General features: G+C 44.9%; 1 protein-coding gene across 2 annotated transcripts in view; it reads left to right on the top strand.

The window, feature by feature from the left end:
* The window catches only part of DYM (dymeclin), a 260,543-nt gene that overhangs the window by 220,281 nt on the left and 17,780 nt on the right, over positions 1-22,482 (top strand). For both annotated transcript variants that reach the window (XM_054986512.1, XM_054986514.1), the window contains one exon: positions 2,472-2,585. In XM_054986512.1, coding sequence (XP_054842487.1) covers positions 2,472-2,585 — 114 coding nt within the window. The remainder of the gene's footprint in view (positions 1-2,471; positions 2,586-22,482) is intronic.

Below are 22,482 nucleotides of genomic sequence, written 5' to 3'. Positions count from 1 at the left end.
CCTGAGTGTTACTTGATTGATAGATCACCCTGATGTCTCAGCATTGTGTGCATGGTTCCAAGAACCATATTGTTGGAACAGTTTCTAGAACTTTCTGTTTACAACGTCTTGCAAAAATTAGCACATGGACTTTGAGAAGATAAATCATCCAGCATGTGGTTTGTGTGATTTTGAGAAAATAATTTTTTTTTAATCATAGCTGTGATTTAGGGAACCTTCGTTCTATTTAAATGAGCAGTAAAGGCCACAGTCCAGTGCAGTTTATGTGAGCAGCAGCAACAGGACTCTATCAGAGGCTGAAAAACAATTTGGGTGTTAATTTTGTCCAAAGAAAGGCTGCTGACATAGGTGGTTTCCAAACAGGGAGTGACTTTTGTGGTTTCCCTGCTGCTGGTATGGCTGCCGTTAAAGTGCAGCTTTACCTGGGCTTTCACATGGCAGATTTCCATGTGGTTTCCCTGACCCAGACCTCCAGCAAAGGCTATTGACCCCATCCCCTGGGCCACCAGGTTTTTTGCAGTTTTTAAAAAAATATTGGCACTAGAATATCATTAAACCAATATACAATCATAACAATAGATATAGAAGGGTCTTTGAATTCTCAGGTGTCATTTTTTAAAAAAGTAACATGCTAGATCCTTCTGTTGCTAAGATATGCCTTTCTCCTTAGATCTCCACAAAGGAAGGGGCTAGAGACGTACTTTTTTAAAAATGAAAGCTGAGAATTCACAGAACCTGTTATACCTATTGTTACAACCATATATTGATATAACAATATTCTAGGGCTGATGTGAAAAAACACAGCCCCTTGGTGACAGGGAGAGGAAAGGGCTGCTGCGGAAAAGGGGTCGGGAATAACGGCTGAATTTCCCCATCCATACAGCAGCCATCCAGGCTTTACTGCAATTGTTCCTGAAAAAGCAGGTTTGAGAAAGATGAAAGAAAAGCCAGAGAAGCCCCACAGTGCTATGGGAACCCAGGAAAAAACCTGCTTCCCCAAGAGCATTGAACCCAGGGCAGGTAACTCATGCAGAAATGGCAATAGACATAGCCCCAAAATAAGTACTCCCATAGATGACGAGAAAAGTATGTACCTTTTATAAGTCACTGTCAGGCATTCAGAGTGCTGAAGGTCGTCTCTTCTTGGCAGTCACTGTTCAGTTTCATGTACAGGATTCTGTATTGTCAGAGAAGCAACAGCAGGAAGTTTTAGATCTCTAGGCCTGCAATCGGCCCTCCTCTCCATTCCCCCCAAGGAAGGCGCCAAAACTACTGTGCCTCCTCCAAGTGGCAAGGCCACTTTCCCATTCAGTTCTCTTCAGATTGCCTTGTCGTAATGCTTCCAACAACCTTGTGAGGTAGGTCATTGTTACCCCACATACAGGGTTGAGGCTGAGATGTGGGCGTTGGCCTAGGGGGAACTGGTGGTCGAGGTGAGCTTTGAACAGGGCAATTTCTGCTACACTAGATGGGTCTGATGCGGAGATTGCAGCTGGTTCAAAATGCAGTGGCGCATGTCATTGTGGGAGTGCTGAGCAGCATGCCCCTAACACCTATGCTGTGCCAGATGCATTAGCTGCCAGTGGAGTACCGAATCAGATTCAAGGTTTTGGCATTGATCTATAAAGCCCTATGCGGACTTGGACCAGCGTATCTGCAGGACCGCCTCTCCCCATAAGCGCCCCGGAAGTCGCTCCGATCAGGAGATAAGAATTTATTGGTGGTTTCCAGCCCCAGGGAGGCCCGCCTGACCTCGACCAGAGCCAGGGCCTTTTCGGTCCTGACTCCAACCTGGTGGAACTCTCTGTCTAGTGAGAGACCAGAGCCCGGCAGGATTTACTATCCTTCTGCTGGACCTGTAAGACAGAGATGTTCCACCAGGCATATGGTTGAGGTTGGCTGGGCCTCTACCAGCCCGGTAGAGGAGAAGTGAAGATCTGAGCCCTCCCTAGTTGTCCACCATCAAGTTTTCCAGACTGGCGGACTGATTGCCTCCAACTAGCAAATTTGATTGCTGCTATCTTGTATATAAACTGTTTTATACTTATACTGCACTGTTTTGATACTGTTGTTTTAAATTGTTTTTAGGATGTAAATTATATGGAATGTTTTTACTTAATGTAACGAGCCTGCTTTGCGGGGAGGGCAGAATAAAAATCTAAATGGTAGGTAGGTAGGTAGGTAGGTAGGTAGGTTGGCTGGTTGATTGATCGATCGATCGAGTACATGGATATCTTCAGGAGATTATCATCTTGCATCGGGAGTTAATATTCCCTAAATGGTTAATTAGTTTGTGAATGCTAAATATTGTTCTAATATAGAATAAATGTGACATTTGATAAATTTAAAGCAGCCGTATAGAAATGGCTGCCTCGGTCCACTTTGGCACTTTTCAAAGAATTGAGCACTTTGCGACAGACATTCTGACATTACTTAATTAACCCCTGCCTGCACTTGTTAATTCTTTTCAGGTGATCAGCTTCTTTAGCTCCCGAATTGAGCAAGCTGGGGCAGAGTTGTCAGTGGAGCGTGTTCTGGAAATCATCAAGCAAGGAGTTGTGGCGCTTCCCAGAGACAGACTTAGAGTAAGTATTGGTATAGCCAGTCTGAGGACTCTTCTCCACAAAGTATCTCTTCAAGGATAATTTGTCCATTTTTTTAAAAAAAGGTAATTGCATATGTGCATGCTATACACTTTCACATATCTATGGGTCCGTGGCCCTGCTTGGATGTGAGAGTCCCCTGAGTTCTCTGCCCTGCATTGTGGAAGCATCCATCAGGTATGCCGCCATGCTAGGTATGCCTGTCTGACCGCTGAGGCCCGCCAGGCATCTATACAAGGGTGTAGCGTTCACAAGTAAAATCCAGCTTGTATGGGCCCAGAATTCAGCAGTTCTACAGACTTCATCTGCCACACTGATTGATCCCTTGACACATGCTGGATTTTATCTGCATAGGTAAATCATATGTTATGGTCACTCATGGATGTTTGGTGGCAGGACAGTGTGGGGTGCATGGGCAGGGGTGGGGGGAGATGTGATCTTCTTCCCCACAAAATGTGGGGAGAAAGTATCGTCCAAAGTAGGCTAGTATAACCGGCAGTGGCAATTTCACCTGCTTGAGCAGGGATTGTGGTTAGCCTTAACTGCATCTGCCTTAAGTGTGGTTAAAGCAGAATTTGCTGAAAGGAGGGCAGTGTCCTGCCTTGACCCGCTCCCCATCTCATAGGTCTGGCCTGTTTACCTGTGGCCTGATCCCATATATCAGCTTCCCATTGCTAGTAGAACTTCACAGGGCTCTGTGCCCTGCTTTGCACATGGACCCTTTTCCATTAGTATACTTTGCACATATTACCCTTTTCAGTTAGTATACTTGAGCTCTTTGTCAAATTTGCCTTCTTCTTTTTCACGTTTCAAAAAAAGTCACAGGTTACAAGACAAAGTGGGGTGAGAAATCAATTTATAATAACATAATAATAATTTATAATTTACTGGAAGTGAACCCTTTCTTACAGTGTTTCCAGGGAGCGGCCATGTTGGTCTGCAGTAGAACAACAAGGTTCAAGTCCAGTAGCACCTTAAAGACCAGCGAGATTTCCAGGGCATAAACTTTTGAGAGCCAAGATATCTGACAAAGGGAGCTTTGACTTGAAAGCTTATACCCTGGAAATCTTGTTGGTCTTTAAGGCGCTACTAGACTCAAATCTGGCTTTTTTTATAATGGCAATCTCTAAAGAGTTGGTCATTCACTTAACTTTCTTGGGGACAGGTCCAAGACCAGACACCAACAGGAATCTCGAATTATTCTCACTGATCTGTCTCTGAAAGGTTAGGCAGAGAGTCAGTATCGGTATATTTCCATGTGGTATGTACAGGGATAACGTCAAACTCCATGACTGCAAAACATGATGTCAGAATCAGATCTGAGTCCTTCAGCAATTGGCACTTTGGAAGAGCAGGCAGTTCACATAAGCAAAACACTTATTTGCGTGGGGAAGCATCCTTCTGAGGAACACACTGTGAATTAAGATAACAAGAACTTGTTACAGTTTTGATAGCTGGGAAGCGTGTTTATACTGTGCATGTAACCAAAGGCATTTGCCGGCCATTTGTTTGCTTTCCCAATGAGCCTAACTGGTGTATCAGTAAGAACTCAACCCACCCACTGGTCTCAGATCTATTTTTCCACTACATAACCAGGTAGTGGAAAAAACAGATACGAGACCAGTGGCTGAATGTTGATTTTGATCTAGCGAACTGTTGTGTACAGTCCAACAGAGGGCTGGGGTGGAACCCACACCCAAAACGACCCTCAAGTTGAGATATGTCCAAGCGTGTCTCGATGAGGGTGAACGTGTTTGACAGTCGATTCCCTGAGAACTGGGAACTCCTGAAGCATCTTTACCCGACAGCTGTTCAAGATAAGCGGGAGACAATTAGCCATCCCTTTAAAGTGCCCGCTCCTGGCCATGGGCTGTGTTGGGTGGGGAAAGTCCAAACTGGGCGATTAGTCTTAGCAGATGCCAGCAGGGGCACAGAGATAAAAGAGGCAGGCGCTGAAATAACCTGCTCTTGGATTTCTCCTTCAGCCAGGCAGGAGGAGGTAAATGAAGCTAATATGTCTAGGTCTTGAGGTGGCAACCACAGTCCCAGCAGGCAGAACTGTCTCCCTTTTAGACCAGAGCCTGCACAGCAGGCTCCCTGTTTTATTGCAAAAGAAGATTATTAAGAGTAATTTAAAGATCACAGCGATAAGTGAAAATTGGCTTTGGTGTCTTTTTTTTTCTTTCTTCCAAAGTTCACAGTCTTTTTCTTCCTTTGGGTGAAATTATCTGCAGTTTGAGGATTAAGAGCCTGAGAGGAGTGAGACCTGTGTCTGGAGTCTGGGAGTTATCTCAGGTTTTTCAGGGAAGTTAGCCAGAAGATAGCTGCTGGGGTTTTTTTTCTGCAGTTAAGTGGGAAAACCTGTTCTGAATGCCAGACGTTATTAACTGGAAGTTGACGTTTGAGTTCATAGAATGAGCAACGTTTAAGAGATCATTTTTAAATGCTTTTGAAAGAAACTTCCCGCTGGTTAAGCCATTTGAAGAGAAAACATTTATTTCACAAATGGTTTTCCTCCGTTGAATTTCCCCATTTTATTTCTCAGTGGGCTGCTTGCTATTTACCCCTCCCTTTTCTCCTTTTGTGTGTTTCCCAAATACTCACCAGCATTTTCTTACGCCTTCCTTTGCCAGCAGGCCCAAAGTATCTAGCATTTATCGAAACTTGTTCTGCTTAGCAGAATGCTAAGGATTGCTATGAAAATACGCAGCCAAAGTTGGGGCGGTGGGAGGAGTGAAATTGTTATTCACCCATTGCTGTGTAGGCCCTTCTTGTTCCCAGAAATCCAAGTGGTTTAGTTTCAGCATCTTGTTTCCTAGTTAGATCACTTTGAAGTACATAACTGTTTCATAAGAAACAGGGTCTCCTGTGAAGCAAGAGGAATGGGAAACGTGGGCAGTGCTGTACTTTAGAACTTCCCATGTCTTGACCCTCAAGAATTATCCTATCCGGGGGAAAAGTCCATTTGGATATAGAGACCTATGCCAGCTTCAGGAAGGAAATCTCTGAAAGCTAACTGATTGATTGATGTCATAAACTAAATGTCAAGAAGAGCTATTCCTTCCCAGTGGCTGCTGTTCAGGTCTCCAGTAGACTTCGGGCTTGATGTGTGCCTTGCAAATTAAACATGGGGTCTCAGGAAAGTTATGCTGAGAACGCTGGAATAGAAACCTCAGATCCACGGCTGAATCAAAAGAAGCATCATTCTAGGGGTATCCATAATTCAACAGCACATTAATATGATGCGTGGCTTCTTCTGAAAGGTCTAGAAGAGGCTGTTGTAACTTCATTTCTGAAATAAATGGGTCTGGGCCTGGACAATATTTAGAAAGGAGACCACCTGGAAATTCTACGTAAGGCGCTCTGAAAACTCTTTGGAAGGTGTAGCCCCTATCGCGTCCCAGTTCTTTGCCATTTGTGAAGACTTTCATATCCTGCATCTGGGACAAACTAAAAGAGAGAGAGAGCAAGATTCCTCCTGGCATTTGAAAAGTGCAACTCTTGAGATTTGACTTTGCAGTACGATTGGAAAATTCACCTGTGGGCTAATCCTGCCCACCAAACAGGAATACGCTTCTCCAAGCAAGCTCTTATCGAGTGCCTTTTCCTCCTGGGACAGATCTCATGTGGTGAAGTTAATAGTAGCCACTAGATAAATTTGGGTTGTGTGAACCTATAGTCGCTGTTAGTCCTGAGAAGTTCTGCTGCCATTTAAAATTTTTGAAAGTAAATTAACACTGATTATAGCAGAAAAGGGCAGCGGGGCATAGATTCAGGAGCCAGAGTAGGATATAGCATGGTTTTTCGTGCTCCAGTTTGGTCTCCATCCCCCTTCCTGCAGCTGTTCCCTATTCTTTCTGCTGGCCCTGACCTTTTCCTCATACTCTCTTACCTTATTTCAAATACAAGGCTTCAAATCTTGTAATTAGAACAAAAATGAAGATGTAACATATGTGCAGGTGTGTGTTTTTCTCCCTAATTGATTTTGGAACCGGAATAGAGGTTGCAATCCAAGTGGACATGCGAGCGTCATCATAGAGCACCGCAGAATTTTCCTGCGCTCGTCCCTCTTAGCAGCTGTGCACGGTTCTATTGTCTCTAAAAAGCAATGTGGGAGGAAGGGTTATTTGCACAAGAACTTCTTAAAAGCAAAGCTGCTATTTGAGGGCGCACCTTCTTTCGTTCCTGGGCTCGTGGAGCACAGTGCATGCAATATCCCTTGGATTATAACCAGAGGTCGGATTTTATCTCTCGCCCAGGGTGACTTATTGGTAGAATACATGTTGGCAGTGGAGAAAGGTCCCAGGTTCAGTCTCTACTGGCATCTCCAGTTTAAAAACCCTGCCAGTCTGAGCGGTCAGTACAATGCTAGATGGACTCGGAAAGTTTGATTCAGATCGTGGCTTCATGTTTTCATATCTGTTTATTTGAGGATACAGAGTACATGCTATCAGTGTACATTGATGAAGCCAGGCCCTGGGGGGCGGGGGGGGGCAGGAGAGCCATTTGTCCCAGGCTTCATGTTCACGGCTTTATCTCCAAATGAGGTTATACATACAGTTGCAGAGATACACGGACAGAACTGAAAAAAGACGACGTTCACTGCACAACTTTTTACTCCAATGGGAGGGCTGTATTGTAGGGATGGGGGTCTCAGATGCTTCGCTAATGAGTTAGGGACCATAGACTTCATCACTGTGTTGCCTTACATACTATCTGCTGCTTTAAATATGTACTCCTGTGTACCACCAGTGCTCCATGTTGACTAAAGTTAATCCTAGAATTGATTATGTTCTGTGTATTGTCGAAGGCTTTCACGGCCGGAGAACGATGGTTGTTGTGGATTTTCCGGGCTGTATGGCCGTGGTCTTGGCATTGTAGTTCCTGACGTTTCGCCAGCAGCTGTGACTGGCATCTTCAGAGGTGTAGCACCAAAAGACAGAGATCTCTCAGTGTCACAGAGGTGTCACAGAGGTGTCTACACCTCTGAAGATGCCAGTCACAGCTGCTGGCGAAACGTCAGGAACTACAATGCCAAGACCACGGCAATACAGCCCGGAAAACCCACAACAACCATCGATTATGTTCTGCTTCAGTATTTTTTCTACTCTGTATTGGATGCTATGTTTTTTAAACTTGTATCTTATTTACCCTATGGCATTGTTTATGGAAATGTCCTTGATACTGTATTGAAATGTACTCGATACTGATTGTACTAATCTCATACTATGTAATCCGCCTTGTGCCTCAGTGAGAAAGGCGGACTATACATACATAAATGACATAAATAAACTCTAAAATTGTGCCCCATTACCAGGCCACACCTGGGGCCTCAAAACATGGAAGTAGCCTGGACCGCTCTCAACTTCTGAGAATCCCTGGATGAAACCTAAAAGACTAGTTGCAGGACAGTCGTACACAAAAAGGGACAGTGCTGTGTTTTGCCTTGTTGAAATGTTAAAACTGACACCAACATATCTGCTAAAAGTACTTTCTCCAGCAAACCATGGAGAAGAATTTTGAAACTGTAGTTCGTTCCAAGCATTGGTTTACTTTGGTGTAAACGAAGAGAAGCCCTTTTCCCACATGAGGTCCTACTTACGTTGAAGTCTGCTGTTGGTTAAAGGATTGCTGGCCATAACCGCCCGTCGTGTTTATCATGGCACCCTCAGCCTGTGTGTGAACCCTCCCAAAGAGAGCTTGTTCATGTTGTAACTGAAGCTGTATTTAAACATTTGAAACCGAGGACGTACACGCCGCATCTCCCCAGGAATCGTCTGGGCCTGGAAAAACCGTACAGTGCATGTTTTAATAACCATTGGTATAGATTTCTTTGGGAGCGAAAGGGAATCCCTGGTTGGGCTCCCGGAAATTCATTTTAAAATATGACTGGACACGAGAATCCAAACACCTGAGGTTTGCTTTTATATTGCAGCTGCCAATCAGTGCTGATGCTTAAACGGGAATTTTGGCCTTCCTACCTGAGGTGGAATTCATCTATATTAGAAAGGAGAAGTCTTTTCCTCTTTGGAGGAGGAAAAGGAAGGCAACTTACCAGCACTGCTGACCCACAGAGAAAGAAACAGCCCTTTTATTTTACCTGCCACTCTGGCATTAAAGCTATAAAAGGCAAACACGCTAATGCTTTTCTGGCACCCCTGGCTTCCGCATTGAAAAGGAGCATAAACACCACTTCACCATCATCACAGGGACATATGCATTAGCAAGACTACCTTGAACTTCTGCCATTGAAACTCCTGGCCATGTAATATCAGGGTGTTTTTTCTCCTTTTACTGTAAGCAAGCCACAGAGTTCTCCGACAGAATTACCAGGCATTCCAGCTTGTAAGGAGCCCTCCATAATACATTAATTTCCCCCCCCCTCCCTTCGTCGACCAAGACTAAATGGATTTTCATCCCTGTTACTCTCCTACATCCAAGAATGCAAGGAGTTCGTTGTTCCTTGGCGTTTCAAAGCGTTAAAGGCTCTAACTACAGCTTATTGTTGTCAAGAAGCAAGAGACTGGTTTTTGAGGAATGGGCATCTCTCTTGAGAAGAAAGACCTATATAGCTAGGACCTTTTTAGTGGGGTAAGGGAAGCACTGCAGGATAGATTCCAGAGGAATAATTGTACTAGTCTGTGGCAGCAACAATGAAATGTCTCTTGTTATCTTAAAAACTAGCAAATGCAAGAGGAAGAGGGGGGCTTTTGTCACATCTGACCAAACAAGACATGTGGACACTTGTGCCACAATTAACATTTTTTTTAAATGTTGAAACCGAACGGCGGAAAACCCTCAGAAGTCACTGTGAGTCTCTTAACACGAGACATCTTACATGAGGACGTTCAAGTGAAAGGAGATGCAGTGTTAGCCAGAAAGTATAGTTTAAAAAGACAGAGCCAAAGGCTGTTGTCAATTTCACTTCTCTAGAGGAAGATAGTTTTAAAAGATAGAGCAGGCAGAGATCACTCCTCAGAGGGTTTTCATCTTTACCTCCCCACTGTCAATTTCACTTCCCCAAAGATGAAATTAACAACCCCTCTGAGGAGCGATGTCTAGGGGTGTGCACGGTTTCCCACTTTGGGTGCATACCTGCCCCACATCCTGCTGGCAGCTTGGGCTGTAAGGCTGGTGGCCGCGATGACAGACACAGCTCAATGGGGTTGTGCAGGTCTGGTGCCCAAGCAGCTTCAGGAAGGAATCCAGCCAGGGCCATGGGTGCCAAGCCTGCTGCACCCACCTGCAGCAATTGCGGGTAGTGCAGGCAGAAGGCAGTGGGCCGTGGATTAGCTGGGTCATGCTCACTTGGTGCAGCAGTCGGGCCAGCCAAGTGCTCCGTGGGCCCGGCAATCTTAAAGTACCCCCTGCACTGCTTGCAAGGGCGGGGGGTTTAAAGTTTAAAGCGCCCCCTGCACTGCTTGCAAGCAGCATAGGGGTACTTTAAGTTTGTGTCCTTGCTCCAGCTGACTGGTGTGCTGGAGCCCCCTGCACCGCTTGCAAGCCCCCCTTGCTCCAGCTCACTGGCGAGCACCAGCAGTCAGGTGGAGCAAGGCAGGGTTAAAGTTTAAAGTGCCCCCTGGCCGCTTGCAAGCAGCGCAGGGGCGCTTTAAGTTTGCGCCCTTGCTCCAGGTGACTGTCAGGCTTCGCCAGTCAGCTGGAGTAAGGAGGAGTTTAAAGTGCCCCCGGAGCCCACCAGTCAGCTGGAGCAAGGGCACAAACTTAAAGCACCCACTGCACCTCTTGCAAGCGGTTCAGGGGCGTTTTAAACTTTAAATCCCCCACCCTTGCTCCAGCTGATTGGCAGAGCCCACTAATCAGCTGGAGCAAGGGCACGGGGTTTAAACGCCCTGAAGCTTTCTGAGGCGATCCGAATCGCTTTGGAAAGCTTTGATTCAGGATTTCTGATTTGGGCCCCCAATGCTGGGTCCAATTTGGAAATCCTGAATCTTTACCAATTGGGTCTGATTCGGGTACTTATCCCAAATTGCACACCCCTAGCGATCTCTGCAGGCTCTGTCTTATAAAACAGTCTTCCTGTAGAGAAGTGAAATTGAGAGAGCTTTCGGTGATGTCTTTTTAAACTACGCTTCCTGGCTAACTTTGCGTCTCCCTTCACATGAGCATCCTCATCTTTGATGTCACGTGCAGAGAGACTCTGTGACAGGGTGTTGTGATGGCCACCAGCATCAATGGCTTTCAGAAAGGTTGTAGAAAGTGGATATGTCTTTTGCAAGTTCGCTAGCCATGATGGTTTAAAAGGCAGTTCCCGTGTTCAGACAGAGCACAGCGGCAACCAGATTCCAAAGTTCCACAGGTCTGAAATATCCCTGCTGAAGCCTGCATCCTGGCCGCTAGCACTAAGCCAAGCGCCAAGCTAGGTGGGCAATTGTTGTCATAAAAAGCCTTATTGCTTTGTTCAACGGTTATTTTAAATTGCAAGCGGCTTGAGGCAGGGACCTGTTTTGTGCTGTGTAAAGCTCCATGTGCATTGTTGGCACGATGTAAACAACATCATCCTCGCTGATACTTGAGAGTTATTTATTTGCCTGTTTCTTTATTTATTTTACCTCATTTATACCCCATCCTTCTCCCCAATGGGGACCCAGGGTGGATTACATTATTCTCCTCTCCTTCATTTTCTCCTCCCAACAGCAACCCTGTGAGGTAGGTTTGGCTGAGTGTGTGTGACTGGCCCAAGGTCACCTAGTTAGCTGCCATAGTAGAGTGGGAATTCAAACCTGGTTTTCCCAAATCCTAGTCTGAGACTCTAACCACTGCACCAACTGGTTCTCTGGTGTTTTCCAATGTATATCATACATGGCCATATGACAACAGCCAGTGTGGTCTAGTGGTTAGAGTGCTCAAGGCAGGATCCAAGACACCTGTTTTCAAATACCTGCCCTACCTGGGCTGGAAGTTTTCGCTCAACCTAACTTACCTCACAGGGTTGTTGTGAGGATAAAATAAGAGAACGGTTTTAACAAACAGTTTAAGTTGTCAGCAATCAAGTTGTTAGCACGTAACCTTGTTGCTCTGATTTTAGAGAAGGCAGGTTAGCTGCAGGAAAAGGGGGAACCTGTTGAATGCTTAATGTTTAGTCCGTGCACAGTTTTTACCTTTTATGTTTTAAGTGCTTTTTTTTTTACTTGCAAAGTAGGCCACACACCATTCTTCCCGCTCACCCTGCTTCTGTGAGGGCGTAGCAAACCAGTCGGAGAGCAAGTCCACCGAATAACCAACAAACCACTAACAAAGTTTAGCTCCCTTTGTATAATGAAAGGCCTGGAGTTACAGAACTTTTTTGTTTTCCTTTTATCTTCTCCTTTTCAAGGGTTATTGGACTTTTTTTTCTTTTTTAAATATGGCTGGATCTCTGCTTTTGGAAAAGTTCACATTTCTGTAAAGAGCGGGAAAGCTTTCAAGTGTCTTATCTATAGACATAATCCATCTTGTTACATGTTGAAGAATTTACACTTACTATCGACCCTGCTGTGTACTTTCAACATAAACAGATTACTGGTTATTTTTGAAGTTCAGGATTTTTGACGCGCTGTTTTTAATTCCCAAATCCAGGGAAATTCAAACAGTCTAGTTACAAATTACTTCCAACTGATGACTTTGTCCATTTTTTTCCTGGTTAAAAATATATTCAAATGTGAACTGCCCCCACCCCCACCCCATGCACAATTTGATTTCTCAGAGGTTTTATTAATTTCAAAATCCTGCTCCCCTTATACACATAGCTGATTCCAGGGCTCTTTTTTACAATGCACGAGTAATAAAAACAGCCCAAAGTGTTGTTTTGTACTGCCATGTGTTTCCAATGCAGTGGCTTATAGCAGTAGTACAGGAAGGTATTCCAGCTGATCGGGGTTTTTAAAGGACAGTCGCACTTGTGTGCGAAGTGCTATCGCACTGTTCTTCAGTAAGAGCTCTAAATGGAGTCTGGCAGTTCCTGTGTTTTGCCTGGTGCTCTTTGGCTCAGCAGTGATAAGCAATAGACAGTCTGGCTCCTTCAAGGAGTCTTTCAGTAATGTCTGAGGCCTCCACAGTTCCGAAACTCTCTGGCTGACTTTCCCCTGCGGACCATTCATTTATCAGGAAATGAAATTGGTTGCAGGATTTCTCATGTTGCCAAACCTCACTGACGAAATCTGGTTTGCTGTTCGCTTCAGAAATGGCAAGAGTTCATTAGCTCGGCTTATTGCTCCAAGTTTCTTTCTGACGTGGTCTGAAAAGAAGTCGTGTTTAGACCGTAAAAGGACTTCTTCGGTCATTTGCCTAGTGAGAAAGCTGGGGCTCTGGCAGTTTCACCTCTCAGGCTGTGGGAATAGTTTCTTCATTCCTGCGTTTGCACAGACTGTTCAAAGCCAAAACTGTTTCAGCCAGTAATTTTCTGTTTACCAACCTAATCACCTTCATTTAAAAATTTTTTTTTTTTTTGCTGAACAGGAGGGTTATGGACAGGAAAAGGTGGATTAGAATTGACTAAGTACCGTATTTTAAAATAGGAGGTAACCACGTTTATGTGCTTTTGGGCTGGGGTAGATAACTTATATTTTTAAGGAAATTATTCAGTAATGAAGTAGAAGCAGAGTACAGTTGTCTTTCTGTGTAAGTCTACTGTGGGGAGCAGGCACAGGGACAACTGTGACAAAGGCGAGTTGTTGTTGGGAGATGTGCATTCTGTAATTGTGATCCTTTGCAGCATTAGGGGTGGTGGGAGGGAGATCAAGTTTGCTCTAAAGATGGCCGTGAATCTGCTAACAGTCTGTTGGAGACCTTAAGCCCTGAATTGCCTTTAAGATTCCCCCACCCCGTGCGCGCCTTTTAATGGTGTCAGCTGGGAAATTTGTTATATAAACCTGAGCTATCCAACACATTTGCAACAAATACTGCACATTGAAAGCCACTCTGCATTCTCTCCTTTATACACAAGAACGAATGAGTTCAAAAAGCATGTAAATGGTATTATTTGTGAATGGCACACCAAGTATTAATTCCAGTTTTTGCTGGCAAAGTACACTCGAGTAATGGCCCGCTCTCGCTAGCATGTGTATGCATTTTACTGGCAAACACCATTTATGTAAATTTATATTATTCATAAATGACGCTGCATGTGCATATTTAACCCTTGAGATTGTGTTTCCAAAACATAACATGATGCAGTGGAAATGAAATGCTGATTTCTGTCATATTCACACATCTAAGGATGATTCTGGCGTTTTTCTAAGTCTTTCAGCATTCAGCAGAAATCAGAAAGCTAGAAAAACGCAAGAGGAGTCAGTTAACGCCTAATGAAGAGTTGAAGCAGAAGGGCGTGTTGACTTTTGTCAGGGTCACAGAGTTTTGGATTCTGTGCGCCACAGATACAGATATTTCACCATCAAGCTTAGTATAAACCATGCCCCCCTCTCCAAAAAAAGTGTCATAATGTCTGTGTTGCAGAATGGAGCACCTGCAGTTATGCCTCTGAGTTTTCCAGTTTAGTTTGCAGTTCAGTGTTCTCCCACATGTCAAAGAAATCCAAAATCCATGTTCACAATACAAGATGCATAGAAATAAAGTTTGCATGCAAACTAGTTTAGACAGTAGACAACACCCTACACGTTATAAGGAATGGGGATGCTTTATCTCTTCCCTCCATCAAGCATGCTAGTCCTGCCTTCTCCACTAGCAGGTCTCCTCACAGTGGCATAATGTGTGAATGAAGCAAAACCTAGTGTGCAAACAAAACCCTATATTTAATCTAGAATGTCAACCATGTATACTCAGTTGGCTTTAGCCAAGTTGACTGGCCTTCTTTTGCATGGATGCTCACTGGAATCAGAGGAAGTATGGTTGCAGTGGGGCAGGGGGAGGCTCCATCCTGAATGCACTTGAAAGCTGTGTATCTTGTCACATCTAAACTGTTAAATTCTATGCAGAAATGTTCCATGCGTGTGGCACATCACATACCTACATCCCTAATTAAACCCTGCACATGATAAGTGAGCCTGAACATAAAACAAGGTGCACATGTTGAGGTTGTGTAGACAGTAGAAATAGCTGCCATGCCACCAGATGCCCTCTTCTTTTTTGTGGAACCCTTAATTGTATGCCATGGGGAAAAAATGTAAAATAACAGTGTAGCAATAATATGTTTACAAATTTATCTTCCGTAGAGGCACTCGTCAGGAAAATGTGATCAGCTTTAGCACCCTGCTGAGTGCCTGCTCGATGGTAAACCCGGGCTTGCTCAATGTGTGACTTCGCCCCAGTAGACACTAGTACTGCAGCAGAGCTGAGTTTTCCATCCAGTCTTATGATGCACTCTTGAATCCAAGATCATTTACAGTCCTGTGCCAGTTCTTTCCACTGTTTGTCAAGAATGACTCAGAGGCACATATCAAGGATCCCGTAGCTCGACCTTTGCCTGTACGCTTCAGCTCTTCGATGGGACAGGCTAAGGATGCCTCGCTGTCTCGTCTGCAGCTTTACGGAGATTTACAGAGTCTTGCGAGACCACTCTTTGTCTGGTGCCAACTAGTGGCCTTGCTCATTGTCTAGACTTTGCAGGGATAAAGCCATTTAAAACACAGGATACATGAGTGATTTGGTCTTCCCAAGCTATAGTTAACTGCCGACATGGCTGAGAATTCTCTAGGAATTGTTAAGTTTTCAGAGCTACCCAAGCTGTTAAAAAACAAACGGTGTTGGCCTTTTAAGCACAGCCTCTTCCCTTTATTTGAAAAAAGCAGCACTCCTAGAGATGAGGCTGTTTCTTGGAAAGCATGTGGAGGTCATTCCGCCTCTCTCCCAGCCCACCTTTATCCCTTAACTTTCTCAAGCCGAACATTTCCTTTCTATTATTAAAAAATGAGATGATTATTACTAAATAGCAGCTTTGGCTGTTATTTTTACAGCTACGTAGTTAGTTCTTATACATTCTGGCATCCGTTGTGCTTCGACATCCTTTGTGACCCTTCACACAACACCCGTGTGAGGCAGCTCACGAATGTTCGTGTTTTAGAGATGGAGATTTTATCATTGGGAACTCTACCTGAAGTACCAGTGAATTGGCCAAAGAAGGGAATTTGTGGCTTAGCGTAGACTTTTGAACCCAACTTGTCCTGGCCCCAACATTCATTCATTTATAGAGTCATTCCCGTTCTTCTTTCATGTTTCTGTAGAGATTGCATTAAGATTATATCACTTATATAAATGCATTTAAAGAACCTGGTGAGCCCAAAGTATCCTCCCACAGAGCAAGGCTGTACATTGTATCTCTGGATGAGTTACTTGCCCCGACTTTGCTTTCTTTCTTCCAGCGAGCCTCAATTGGGTTGAGCAGCTTGTGTTGTGCTTCTGCATCAGGTATCATCAGATTGTGCAAAGATACATTCACGTGACCCTTTTTTCGGAGGTTGCTTCTCATGTCTCTATGTGAGTTACTGTTCTGGTCTTGCCCCTTTCCAATGAGGAGATGTGGATACATATGTATGTTCCCCTAGAAAGAGTACTTCCTGTTCCATGTTAAAAATATCTTTTCAGGTGCAAAAAAGCTTGTGAAACAGTGTTAGGTGAAAGTAGGAAAGTAGGATTTTTGTTGATCCCCTCCAACAACCTTTTCCCAATCAATCTGGCATAGATTCGCTGAGAATTTTTTTCAGGAAAGCAAACCAAAAAAAACCTAATCCCGTATTTCCATTTTATGTAGAGGTCATCAGTCGGACTTGTTCAGAAAGCATGAGGAACACGCAGTGATTTTGAGCAAATAAATTGGGGTTCTATAAAAATTGAGTTCAGCCCTATTGCAATTTAAGACTACTTGGTTCTCTGGCCCTGGTTCTTGTTAAGCATGTAGTTTTGATCATGCATTGAGTCAAAGGAAATGATGGGGAGAAGCTGTGACAATGTCGCTGTAAATTGCAGGTAGAGTTTGAAAGCTGTACGTACAAAATGAGAAATGGTTTGAGGGTATTGAATTTTGTTCAGACTTGGAATGTGGTTCTCGGTTTCAGAAATTATTAAAGGTAACTGCATACAGTATTAGGTTTCACGTAGATGATCATTTGGGTCCATGGGTTTCACAAAAGTGCCCTCATTCTGTAGACATGTCTTTTCGCTACCTGGTAATTCAAACCATGTTTCTTTGCAAAAGTAATTGAGACTTTTTTGTATATAATGGTACAAAAATCAGAAAGTTCTGCTGGCATGGTAAAAAAACCTCAAAAGTATGGCCCGTGTGGTCAGAGTTGGTGAAGCCAGGACAGCAAAGCTTGAATGCTTCTGTATAGGGAGGAAAGGGTAGGTAATAGACTAGGTGGGGGGGGGGGGGAATCTCAGCCACTGCAATCCAGTGTGCTTCTTAATTGTTAAAAAGGGGCATAAGGTACCTGTGATATGCAAGCAATATGTGGAGCACAGACTCATAGCAAAAAGGCACAAGAACAGTAGCCTGACAACAATTGAGAAAGATTAAGAAGAAAGGGTATAAACAGTTATACGCAAGTGATAAGGGACCTAAATCATGTCTAAACACACACACATTAATATTCATATAATATTAATACAAATAGATAAGAAAGACCAAGATTCTTACAAATAACACAAAGCCTCATAATATTCCTGAGTTGAAATGCCCCTGTACTTTATCTCACTATTTGTTAGGTATTCTGATAGTGGAAACCATTGCTCCATAAAAATTGATTTATGGTTCGGACGTTCTGTCTGTACGAACGGATCAGAAATCTTCTCCATTATAGTTCCATATCTTCTGGAACCAGAGTGGAATCTGAGGGACTATTTTCTCCTTCCAGCTAGACGCTATCATTGTTAATGTTCAGCCTTTGTTACATTTATACTGCAAATAAAGTTAAATAGTTTTTTTTTAAAGGCATAAGTATCCTTCTTTCTGTGTTCTTGCAGAGAGCAGATTAAGCTCTGTGGAGAAACGCCCTTTTCCTTTGGGGAGTTAAGTTTCTATGGGCTGCAAAGGGGAGGGGCCAGTTCTGGAGTGGAATGTGATTGGAAGGAGAGTGAGTCAGTGAGAGTTGGAAGTGGACAGATTGTGGCTGGAGAGGGGAGGGGCCAGTTCTGGAGCAGAATGTGATTGGAGGGAGAGCGAGTCAGTTGGTGGAGGGGAGTTGGGAGTGGACAGTTGGTGGCTGGAGAGGGGAGGGGGAGATGGCTCTGAGGGGAGAGGTAGATCTGACGTAACCCCAGGTATCAAAGGATCGGGCCTGCCCAACACAACATCTAATTAGGGCAGGAGGGAGATAGAGCAGGGGTTTCTGTTTCTGTTTTATTATTCCTTCCGTTCACTGTGTATTTGCCTGTGTATAGTTAGAAGTTAAATAAATGATTTTTGGAATTTATGAAGGAAGAAAGCTCTTCTGTTCCACATAGTCCCCCAACTGCTTGGGCCCACTAGCAGAGGAGGGAGGTTACGAGGCTGTCCCGCCTAACCAGGACCCACTACAGGGACAGTGGTGGCAGCAACTACCCAGAGACAGGAGACAGCCCCTTCAGGTGCCTGGCCAGAGGCGATAAAGGGAGGGGTAGGCAGAGCGGGGTCTACCAGTGGGAGGAAAGGCCCCGTTTCGCCACAAGCTCCATTGCAAGGAGTGGGAGTTGTGTAAGGATTAGGACCAGGGGCATCTCAGTGTGATCGAGAGAGCTGCCCTATTTTAACAGAGAAGATGGAAAGGGGAGGTTTCATAGTGCATCACTTGGAGTCATTCCAATTTGTTACCAAACCAATCCAGAAGAACTTTTCAACTCTTGTGTCATAATAATAATTTTTAAAAGTCTAAATTACCCTTGAGGGCTCAGTTGTGTGAGATTATGGGCGCCCTGGGTTGAGAAATTCCTGGACATTTGGGGGGTGGAGCCTGGGGAAGTGGAATGGGGGGGGGACGTCAGCAGAGTAGAGTCCACCCTTCAAAGCAATCATTTTCTCCAGCGGAAGTGATCAGTAATAATACGGGGAGCCCTACTTGAGATGCTGAGAGTTCTGTAAATGGTTCTCCAACTTTTCTTCCTCTCAGTTACTCTGGTGAATGGTGGCCCGATACTGATCGAGAGCACAGCAGTAGGGAAGGGGAGTTCAGCCTTTCTTTCCTCCAACTCCTCTGCTGTTTCCCCTGTTCAGCAAACACACTGGTTCTTTGCTATTCATACAAACTCAGGTGAAAGAGCTGCATACTGCTTCGAATCCTGCCTTGGCAGACGTCCGGGCACCTGCTGCAAAGCGGTTTGAGGAGGCCTCGGTAAGGCTGCAACATTTAGTTGATTAATCATTTTAAAACTGTTTAACTGGTTTAAAAGGTGCCCCCAGTAAATAATGTGAACACTTGTTAAGCGGTATTTTTAATGAAAGTGCTTACAATAAACAACAGAGGGGAAGCATTCTCCCTTCTTTCCCACACACAGGATAATGCTCCATCGAATATGGGACCTGCTGTGATGTGCCTGGGCTCCATCTCAAAACAACGAAAGCACTTTTCCTTCATAACTGTTGTCTGATCATATACAGATTTAATTGATCAGTTGATTAACCAATTCACTTGGCAATGAAGGGAGCTTTGACTCTCTAAAGTTTATACCCTGAAAATCTTGTTTGTCTTTAAGGTGTCACTGGGCTCATATCTTGCTATTCACTTTGTGCAGCTAGCACAGTGAAGTGCTGTTAATTGGGTGATAGCCCTGGTAAGACTCCATTTCGATGTGCAGTCTTTGTACAGCGGAGCCCTGCAAATTGGACATGGCAAAACAAGAGAGAATCCCAGGCTAGCCAAGCAGCATGATAAACCGATAAGTCATGCGGGTGGACCGAACCAGAAAAACATATGGCGTGTTCAGCTGGTAAAAGTGAATCAGTAAGGAAGGGAAGGATGGTAACCTGTGGAGCGATTAGCTGAATTCCACTGGTACCTGCTGTGGGTGGACTGATATGATTGCTCCGCCTTTAGAGTAAGGTGGTGCCTTGCCTGGATCTCTGCCCTCGGACCAGTCCTTCCGGGCCCCATTCCCGGCTACAGTTCAAGAAAGCAGTTCAGAATGACTGGAGCAGGAAGAATGCATCTGTTGGGAAGAAGCCCACGTTCTGCATTTATCAAAGGCAGCCTTGTCTACAGAAGGTGTTCCAGATTGAATTTTTATAACAACATGAATTATGGTTTCCAAGGCCAAATCTTGGAAGGGCGGTAGGCTGCTCACCAGATGGAAGGCGTCCCTAGACACATCTGATGCTGGAATTAAAATGATGAAGGATGCCCCTTCCCTCAGGAAAGGTGCTGGAAGCTGAGAGTAGCCAAAAGTCGCCTGGTATCCTCAGAGTTCATTGAACTCTTGATACCTTCCCAAAATTCTGTTCGGAGATTTCCATTGCCTATTTACCGTGCACCCCTAGCCTTCTTTCTCAACCAGTATAGTTTGTAAGTAGGTTACAAATATTTTTTTTTTAAATCCCAGTGCACTCTTCTCCAAAGAAAACTGACCGTGCAGAGGTTATCATGATCTTCCCACTGCTAGGAAAGGGAGAGCAGAACACACATAGCTCATCATTACTTCAGTCTTGCTGGCATTCAGTTCCGTTCAGGCTTGCCCACATCGAGTCCCTCTTCATGGCCAGACACTGAGTCATTGCCGAGACTGCAGGACCTGGGTCATGCAGAAACCAAATGGAAAGCTGTTTGTCACCAGGATGCTTAGTAGCAGTTTGCTCAAGCTCTTCCCCAGTATCTTGTCCAGTCATTGCACACTGATCTTTTTTGGGGGGGGGCACGCAAAATGGAAGCCTGTGGGATATTTTGGGGGCCAGTCCCAAAAGATGCCAGGAAGTTCTGCATTGCCCACCCCTCTGAGATGTCCTTCCTTTTAGCATGAGACCTGGGTAGTTAAACTGGAGAGACGGTCAGAGCTCCTCTTGGCCACGACACTTGCTTGGGAAATGTTACACCCATCATTACCTCACAAGTCTTTTGTGAAGAGAGAATGGGAGAACCCCGTGTATGCCCTCCGAGCTCCTTGAAAGAAGAGCAGGATATAGTCATGCAATAAAACCGTCGATCTTGTACTGTGCTGATGAGGGTGAGAGCCAGTTTGGTGTAGTGGTTAAGAGCGCGGGACTCTAATCTGGAGAACCGGAGAGAACCCACTCCTCCCCTTGAAGCCAGCTGGATGACCTTGGGTCAGTCACAGCTTCTAGGAGCTCTCTCAGCCCCACCCACCTCACAGGGTGTTTGTTCTTGTGGGGATAATAATAACATACATTGTAAACTGCTCTGAGTAGGTGTTAAGTTGTCCTGAAGGACGGTATATAAATTGAATGTTATTATTATATTATGTTATTCTGAGCTGACATGTTGGCACGAAGCGTTTGGTTGCTCAGGGGATTAATCAGTGTTATAGTCTAGATACTGTGAGGGAATGGGAGCTAATCATGTTGGCTGGGATTGAAACCTCTTACAGGGATGGACTGAGGGTCAGGAAAGAGGTTTGGGGAAGTAAAGGAAAGAAGCCCAAAGGAAAGGTGCAGAGTTGGCAGTGGGCTGAAAAAGAAGACCTTGAAGGAAGGTTCAGTGGCGGAAGCAGGAAATGGAGGCAAAAAGGGCCTAACCAGAGAGAAGGAACTCTGAGGAGACATTACAGTGCTGAGGCTGAGGAGGTGAAAAGGCGGAAGCCTGTCAAGACTGAGACAAAACGCCTAGTGGAAGTGGGTCAAATAAAAAGCTGGGAGGGGAAGACTGGTGCAAAGCTGAAGAAAGGAGCAAAAGAGGAAAATGGAAGAGGGCAAAATGCCATACAAAACCCCAGAGACCCCATTTCCTAGTATTATTCTTGTTATAACTAGTATGTGCCTAGTATGTTTAAAGTCTCTAACACCTTTGTGTCATTATGTATACTTTCTGAATGTCTTTTCTCTAATGGCCGTTGCATATTGCAGCCAAAGTTAAATAATTTTTTTTAAAAAAGAAAACCCAGAGACATAGATAGGAGGCTGGACAAGGGAAGTGGATGTACAAAGGAAGCCGGGAGTCAGGGATCAGGATCCCATAGCTGGTTCTCTGCCCAAGCCACTCAAATGCCTACTTGTGGCAAGGCAGAGAGACGAGTCAGCAATACAATGTAGGCACAGGAGGTGACGGGAAGGCACTATGGTTGGCACAGGAAACGTGTCCCCCCGCCCCAGACCTGTCCTGCCATTGGCCGGACCCAGCAGGTGATGGGCATACTTTGCTGTGAGTGGCCAGCTATCTCAGCCTGGCTCTGCGGGGCCTTGACAAGACAACTCTGCCAGTTGTGCAGCGTTGTGGCAGGGCAATCCTCAAAGGGCAATTGCTGTTGTGTGTGTGGGGGGGGGGAGTTCACATCCTGATTTGGACCAGCCAGCCACTTCTTTGGCTGTGGGCTACTCGCCATCAGGGGGAGTGAGCAGTGTCCCTCAGGCTGTCTCATGAATTGCCTCCTTGTGTTAGCTGATTGTGACAACAGCACCTTATGATCAGCCATGGGGAGACCCAGCAAGACCAATCAGGGCAACTTCCCTTACCTGAGCTCTAAATAAGTAGCTGTAGAGACGACTTGGGGACCGAGCAAGCTGTCGGTGCCCTTGTTAGCATCTCATGACTCCCCACATTGTGACTCCAGAATTACACAGTCATCTTAAACAAATAATAAAACATGCTCCACCCAGGGTGTGATGTGTGCTCTTACTCCATCCCTATCTGCCTGTCTCCACTTTTGTCTTTTTCTGCCTCCCCCCCCCCCCCGCCTTCCTTTTGGCTTTAGAGTAAGTGAACTTTCAAAGACTTTGCTGCCTGTCACGATGCACTCTCATTTCTCCGAATGCAAACTTGAATTTGATTTCCTCCGGTCTTAATATCCAGCC

Source organism: Eublepharis macularius, chromosome 8 (genome assembly GCF_028583425.1).
Source record: "Eublepharis macularius isolate TG4126 chromosome 8, MPM_Emac_v1.0, whole genome shotgun sequence".
NCBI lineage: Eukaryota > Metazoa > Chordata > Lepidosauria > Squamata > Eublepharidae > Eublepharis > Eublepharis macularius.
This window is presented reverse-complemented; position numbering and strand designations above follow the sequence as displayed.